General features: G+C 32.6%; 1 protein-coding gene across 1 annotated transcript in view; it reads right to left on the bottom strand.

The window, feature by feature from the left end:
* Positions 1-1,790: 1,790 nt before the first annotated feature.
* The window catches only part of LOC106460263 (digestive cysteine proteinase 2-like), a 32,022-nt gene continuing 25,114 nt past the window's right edge, over positions 1,791-8,698 (bottom strand). The window contains exons 8-11 of the mRNA XM_022387477.1: positions 7,234-7,325; positions 4,126-4,287; positions 3,288-3,483; positions 1,791-2,392 (exon numbers count right to left, since the gene is read on the bottom strand). Of these exons, the coding sequence (XP_022243185.1) occupies positions 2,202-2,392; positions 3,288-3,483; positions 4,126-4,287; positions 7,234-7,325 (641 nt within the window). The 3' untranslated portion in view covers positions 1,791-2,201. The remainder of the gene's footprint in view (positions 2,393-3,287; positions 3,484-4,125; positions 4,288-7,233; positions 7,326-8,698) is intronic.

Consider the following 8,698-nt stretch of genomic DNA (forward strand, 5'->3'; position numbering starts at 1 on the left):
GAATATTTTGTTTTTGTTTAGCGACTTCTGTGGACAAAACTTTAACGAACAAAGGTTTCGTTCAATTTTTTTTTTTTGCGATACATTCCATAATATATATAACTCAAAATCAAAAGTTTTCCATTACCGCTCCTTGTTGTCAACATTAAAACTCATAACGGATAATATGTCTGTGGCCAGAGCACCCAAACGCGATGGGGATATTCCATCTATCAGACAATAACCAGACGCCGATGTCAAACTAGTTAGCAAATATGGGAAAATCATTTAGAGGTTAGGAATCCAGTGCTTGTACACACGTCGTCTCAACCCCTACTGCCTTTCGATGTTTGCAGCCGGCTGTGGGAAGGCAGTTTACTCTTAATATTTAGATACATCCTTAAAATATTCTCATAGTAGAAATAGACTAGCTTATATTTCTACAAGACTTCTAACCTCAACCGTTTTATTTAATAATTATAAAATGACGTGAAACAGAACTAAAACCCTTACCTTTATAGTTCTTAATTAAAAAGGTCCAATACTAAAAATTCACAGGCTATTAATATGTTTTTAAAAATTCGTAGTTAATTCATTAAAATCAAGAAGCTCAATTGTAACTTTTACATACGTCACCCGATTTAGTTTTGTAACCTGTTAACGAATTACTAAGTCTGAATAGTTTTAGACCTGCAGGGCTGACAAATATTTGAAAGCTTTGTTGAAATATTTTTAATAAATTCAAATATACGTATTTGTGATAGGAAGAGTATATAACTCTACTACTTGTTTTGAAGAACGTTATTCTTTAACGTTTTTGAGAAAAAATTAACCAGTGTTTAAAAATTCCCCATTTGAATTTTTTTATTTTTTATCTGCGTGTAAACACGATAAATAAACGTTATAAAATATCATGCCTGAAGAGGGCACTGCCTATTACCAAACTTGTGCTAATAAAATATCTGCTTATAAGACCAGCTAATTACTTCGTTATAATTAAAAATAAAATCAAGTACTAGAAAAATGAAACATTGCAACTGTGTTAGTTTCTTATACGTTTAAAAAACCAACTGTAATTAAATTAACTTAAAATTCTCAAATATGGCTAATACTCATATACAGTATAATCAGACAACATGCAAAGTACTCAGAAAAAACACTGAATTATTGTTAAAACAATTCAGACCTGTCGACAAAGTGCTTTAACAAGAGGGTTATTTGAAATACCAATGAAACATTCGTTCTTTAGATTGTTTTAGCATAAAACTGTATAATTGAATAAGACCACCATCTCCAAAATTAGGATCAAACACCAATTTGTTGCATAATAAGCAATTAATCTAACGGCTGAATCAATGGGAAGGGGAGCTTTAGAAGAACCTCATGTGTCTAGATAACAATACAAAAGTTTTTGTTAAAATAAGTTCATAAACAACCTAAATCATAGGTTTCTTTGATAGTATTTCTATTTTTTTACATTTCTTTTTGACAAACATAGCATAGAAGTTTGTTTTACCAGCAATAGATCTGCAATCTTGACGACCAGATTTTTTTGTTTTGTTTTTGCTGTGAATTTATCATTAGATTACTATCAGATGTGAACTACGTAATCTAGAGAACACACGTTTGACTGTAACTACTTTTGTAGTGACATTATATTGGAAATTCAAATATGATGAAGTGTACTGGCCAGATTTCTTTTTACTGATTTAATTTAATTTAAGAGATACTTTTGGTACATCACAGTAATTATAATAATACGAACTCTTCGTATTTGGCATCTCAGACAAAAATGATAACACAGTACAAAATTTAACAAGACAGAACCATTATTTTATTTATTATTATAATACAGTGCACTATCAATACAAGTATTGCACCACTGTATAACAAAAGAAAGCATTTTTAAATATATACAAATAAGTACGTTTTATCACTTGGCTCTCCTTTGTTTGCTTGAGCATATATGATGCACATTTAGCATCACTGATTCATGAAGCCATTGAAATGATTAATCTATAAGAAAACATTTACTTCTGTGTTGTAAAAATAAACGTCTCCTTATTGTGGCACAAGTAAAAATCGTATCAAATAAAATTTAGTCATTGTTAAATTGAATGTATGATCGATCATGCAACTAATGAAACATTTAATTATCTTCCATCACAATTTTTCACATCTTTCTTCTCTAACTTTTTTTTAGAATAAACAGAAAACTTTGCTTAGGTTTTAATCAGCACATAGGTAGGTGATGTTGCAACCCCACAGTTGTTATCTTGTTGACTCATGAGAACGTAACCATCGTTCCCCCAATAAGTGGACCAGGAGTTCTTGATGAGCCAGTATGGCTGACCGTTCATTATACCATAACCCACTGCTAGGACAGAGTGGTCAAGATCATCATTCTTATTACCTGTTGAGATCCAGAAGACAAAAAATATTTAAACAAGCAAGTCAAATAAAACATTATTTTAATTAAGAACAAAATTTAAAATGCATTACATTTATGTAAACATGCATAAAATACAGAAAAACTGAGTATTCAAAGGAACAAAACAGAATAAAGGGAGAGAGCTTACTCAATTCCTATAAAGAGAAGGTTTGTGGTAAATACTTCATCATCTACTATATCACACTCAACATTCACTTTATGCAGGAGATAATTTGAAAACAGTATTTCCCCATACAAAATTAACCTTTAATCCCAAAACCTTGGCATCTAGCCATCTTTTCCTATGTTATTGCAAAACAGCACGTTTTTACAAGAAATCACTTAAAAAATACTTAATTGCAGGGGTTTCTTGCAACGGCATTATGCTAGTTGTATTATGCTTCATTTCCAGGTACTGATAAGAGCTGAACTATGACATGCAATACTATCTAAAGTCCAAAACATCAGGCAACAAACCTCACACAATGACTAACAGTCCATTTCCTTACCACATTGCTCAAAATAAACAAAAGCTTGCATTGTGACTTTATGCAATTCTGATTTAATAATCCAACAATATACAGTTCAAAGTATGCTAATGTTGTTTATTGGTTTCAGTTAATGTATTTCAAGATAAATTGAATGAAAATTACATAAATAAATTAGACTTTATACCGAAGATAATAATAACAATAATTAAAAACAAATGTAATTTACATCCACTTTTCATTATTTAATTCAAATGAGAAAATGATGACCATTTCTATCCATACTAGGAAGCACATTTCGTAATTCACATTTGACTCGCATTTCATTCAAATGAGAGACTTACCAATTTTTTGAAACACATTTTTTATATCTATTATCCAGAACTCACCACATTTAGGTTCCCAATATACACCATTAGAATAGAAAGAAAAACTTTTATGTGAAGCATCAATAGATACAGATATAGGTCCATTGTAGACTAAGGCAAGTTTCAAGGCTTCCAGATCAGGATCTTTTGAGGTGACATTTACATAACCCATTAGTTGGACAGTCCTATTTACATTTCTTTCGTGACATTTTCCATCCTAAATAAATATGTAAATAATAATTACAATAATAAAAAATGTCATTTTAAAATAACTTAAAACACTTTTGGATGAAATGATTATCTTCTAAATTTTTTCTTATGTTTTTCATGACACATTAGAGATTTTTCCACTTGGTTCTGAAATAAAATTATAAAAGCAGAATTAACTCTTGTCAGACCATAACTGTGACTACAAATTATAGGCACAAGTTTTCCTCCTAGCTAAGTTAATAGAAAGGAATGTGATATATTAAGTGCAAAGATTATCTGGATAATTTTGGTTTATATAACTTCCATTTTATAAATGTATGCAGATTTATTGCAAAGTATACATTTTAAATAACATGTATTAAAAATAAACATTTAAAATCTCAAAATAACAAATAAAACTAAGTAGTCATAACTAGCTTTTTCTAACTTAAACAAAACTCACCTTTACTCTTATGTTTTTTCATCATACAACTTGAAAAATTGAGTCATAAAATATTACAGTAAAAAAAAAATGTTTTCAAAATTAATTAAAATTTTGACACTACAAATAAATTCTTATATAAAAAACTTGAGTAATGTTTTAAATTCAGTCCTTAAAAATGACAAACTTAAAGAAAACAACAAATTATCAGAATAACTGACACTTTACCTGACCAAGATAAGGGCCATAATCTTCCTCTGCAGCTAAACCACCATTTTTTATTATATAGTCATAAGCACGGTAGTCCTCGCCACCATCACAACCATTGTTCTGGTTAGACCAGCTACAATCAATCAGCTGCTGCTGAGATAAACGAATCAGATTCCCAGTCTGAAGAAGAAATAAAAGTCGTTGACCACAGCAGTGAACCTGAGTGGTACAATTACCTTAACGTACTGATAAAAATAGCTATATATACCTACAAATAAGGTATCCAAATATTTATAACCATCCTTCCACATACAAAGGCATCCATCTATATGTACATATTGTATACTTTAGCTCACAAGACTGCTATTATGAAAAATCTCTCTATTCATGCACATTTATAAATATATATGTCACAAGTTGGGCTGTAGTCTAGTTTCATAGTATATGCTTAAGTTTTGACTGATGCAAGACTTTCTCCTTTAAGATTGTTTTATATATATATATTCTAGTTCAGAATAAACAAGCCCATAAAAAACTTGAACGAATGACCAATCTACAAGATTCAAATTGTTTAAAAAAGTTTTATGCATACTGTTAATCAGCAAATTACTTTTTAGTTTTACCAAACTAATTAAGCAAGATAGGCTTAAATCCATGTCAGTGCTTCTCATGCTTTTCCAATATCATTCGCCTCAATCACTCCAGTTAAAAAATAAAAAAGACATAAATTACTAAATTAAATGCAAAATTCTTTATTATGACTTAAATATACATCAAACCAACTAGAATGAATACAACATAAAATCAACAAAACCCCTGGGTGAACCATTGACACAGATGAAAAGCACTAATCTATGTGCCAACATGTATAATCAAATTGAAATAGACTAACTTTTATTTTGTACCCAGACAATGGTGTAACTTCAGTTCATTGTCTGTTCTATTTGTTTTAGATATTACTGCACAATATATTATACAAAACTACAGAAATTAATGCAATATTTAAAAATTATTTATATGGGGTAGTAAAGTCAACATTTTCCTTACCTCTCTGCACATAGTAGCTATTCCTTGTCTGTATGCCTTCGAGATTTTGTGCATGCCACTAGCCTTGAGTTACCTCCTACCTAAGACACATTTTAATGTGAACTGCACGAGTGCATGATGTAATCATCATGTAACAATAGCCCTCCACCAATAGTTCCCCATAAGCACTTGCACTTAAAATTAACTTCATTCTTAGAGGCAAGAACAATGTGCAGTGGTAGTGGGGAAGAAAGGTATCCATAGAAATAACAATCTATCAGAAATACATTTTCAGGTAAGAAAAATGTTACTTCTGAAATAATATACTTACCTCTCTGCACACAGTTGCTGGAATCCTACATCGATATGGTGGAGGAGCTGGTGCAATTGTAAATATCAAGACGAGCTCCCTTTGAAGAAGACAACTGAAGGGGAAAGCTCATGCAATGTGATACTATATAATGGAAGCTTACTAGAGGGGTAACATTCGTGGGAGGCTGCATCCATCTCATGTAGGGTACACACTCCTTTCTTGGATGGAAGTATGAAAGGAGAAAGGCAAAAATCAGCCAATATTTCACAGGGATGGTCAGAAAGGGCATGACCAACTGAGTATCTGCACACAATAGGTCAGTTGGACGTGAGATTTACTGTGGCAATGATCAAACTGTACAGTTTGGTATGTGTTCTGTTGTATAATTTACAGAAACAGGAGCAAAGTCTCTTCCGGGCCAAACCACCAGGAAACTGATGTATTATATAATGAGACAGACTTGCACTACACTGACATGGAAAGTCCTGCCTTACTTCCCATTGCATTCTGCTGCCCATTCTAACTCTTTTGGGAGGGGTTATACAACTGGTGAAGAATTCTCAAGGTACACCACTCAAGCAACTAGGAACTAAGAGTGGCAAGTCTTCGATGATCCATTCCAAACAGGAGGGGGGAAATTCAGATTGGCAAGATACTCGAGAGGTGCCCGGACCTAACCATTTCTACTTACTGCAAATGTCTTTTACTGGAAAAAGTGTAATGGGTTACCATGAAACCTAGTTAGAAAAGCCAGCATACATGGCTAGGGAAACCTGCAGACACTCTTTTGGTGCTGACTTTTTTCATGACAGTCCATGGAAGATACAGTTTGGAACAGAAAATGAAATATTACAAACACCATCATGGTGATCTTGCAGAAACCCTATCTCAACAGTGGGCACTTCAGGAGTCAGGGCAGATGGGTTTGATGCTTTCTGTTATCACACACTTGATGTGTGTTTATGGAAGTAAGTATACCCTGTGAGGTAACACTAGTTATCAGGAGGGTTCCAAGAAGTGAATGTGAGAATGATATAAACTGGTAAGAAAATAAAAGAAGCACCCATTAAAGACAGTAAGTAGATTGGAGAATGTTGTCTAGAGTGAGATAGTATTCTGAGGGAGATGATACTACCACATGATGGAGAATAAGAGAGATAAAATTGTTCGAGTTCACATTTAAGCCTGGAGGATCTCAAAGAGTTGTCTGATGTGCAAGGCCAGAGAGTGAGTCAATTGGCCGATGTGATGCAACGAGATGTGATACAGCCTATGAGCATCTTCATCCAGAGGAGGAATAGATTATCCGGATGAGCTGACAAATCCATCTGATAAGCATGGTAGACAAGAGATCCTTTGAAAAAAAGAGAGGTTCCATGGCAAGAATAAATGACTGTGAGAACCCTAAAATGGAACCATGCATGCCACTTAATACCTGACCACCCATAGTGGACACAAAAGGCAATCAGGTTCAGTATAACCATTGATGGAAGAAATGTGGGAGAAAAGGTACATTCTCCCTCCTGAGCCACCCAAGTCTTAGAAATAAATTAACAGTCAAGAAAGATCTGTAAAACAAGGTACAGGAGGCATGCAATGCATAAAGATGAGATCTACAATGACCATAAGCAATAAGGAGAAGGAAACAAGAAAGTGATGGTATAAGGAGCAAGTGGCTAAAGGTACAAATGGGGCCTGGATAAGAGGAACGATGAATCAACAACATCAAATCAAATGTTACAATAATACATCTTAATTAATGAAGAAAATAATTTACGGATTCTAACCTTCAAGAAGTAGGCCCCCTCAATTGTTCCAGTAGTACCAAAACTCCAGCAAGAACCACATACAGCCTGGTCTTTAACAGGTGTTACAGCACCTAAAAAAAAATAAACAAATGAAAAATGTTCAATTACACTTAATTTAAAATTATTCAAACATAGTAATCCTCCCTAGTGGCTCAGTAGTTAATTTTGAGTTGATATAGGTACAATTTACTTAATAGGTAGCTAGCTAGTTCTGTGGTCCTCAATGATCACACACCAATCTTTTCTACCGATAACATTAGGTAATGCTTTCATAAAAGTACTAATGTCCGATGTGAATTCACTGAAGTTAAATGATTTGTAATGTTCGGAATTTATAAATGTTCCTGGTCAAATATCTTAAGTTTTCCGATTAATAAGCTTTAATCACAATTATAGTTTCTGAGGTTTATAATATACCAACTATAGCAAACTAATAATAGATACTGTTTTTAGGTGCGTTGCATTGGTTATATTTATAGTTTCTCAAAAATTCAGATTACACAACAATACAAACACTACACTAGCATTTATGTACACATATATATTGTTGATTCTTATACTCGAGAATCTTTAACAACTTTAGAGAATAGGCGGGGGTTTTACAATACATATTTAACAGTATAAGTTATGTACATTTCTCAATATAAATTCAACTTAAACAGATATCGATATTAAAACATATATATAATAGTAAATCCATCACAAACTGCTGGAAATGGAGGTTGAAAGATTTAGATATAACTGAACTGACTATTATACAGTGGCACACTATTACTTTTTCTTAGCAAGGCATGCAAACAGTTTTAGATGACAGAAGAAAACATTTTTCTTTAATGTGCACTAAATATATATAATAATTGGATTAATAATACTTTTGTAGTCTATGGCACATTTTGCTTTTAGTTTAGTTTGTTAAGTGTATGAAAAATGAACACCTTTGTATATACCTATGTCATTCCCCAAAATTTTTTCCATTTTTTATTTAAATATCTTATTTAATGAATTATGTAATTTAGCAAGACAAGTTTTGAAATACTCCACCCATTAGCTGTGTAATTCCTCAAACGTTTTGGACTGTATGTAAACTAGCTTTGGATTGGTTTGCATGGTGGTGTGACCTGTGGGTGTAATCCAATTGTAAAATTTGATGAGCCATCTTTAATAGCAAGTGTTTAATTACAGATGATTAAACTATTCAGTTACATGTCTTTGCTATATTTCCCAATGAATGGCTAATTGGAAAGTTGGCTGCACTCAGGATCACTTTGCCTAAGCAATGTGATGCAACTTGAAGCATTGCATGCATTTACAAATGAGAAAACAACTGATGTGACCAGTTTGCTTACACACATCTATGTATATTTTGATAATCTTATAAATGCCACAGATCAACTTACATGGATGCCATGTCACCCACTCCTGTTATAAAAAAAATTTAAAGGCT

This window comes from Limulus polyphemus, unplaced genomic scaffold (assembly GCF_000517525.1).
Source record: "Limulus polyphemus unplaced genomic scaffold, Limulus_polyphemus-2.1.2 Scaffold33, whole genome shotgun sequence".
NCBI classification, from domain to species: Eukaryota; Metazoa; Arthropoda; class Merostomata; order Xiphosura; family Limulidae; genus Limulus; species Limulus polyphemus.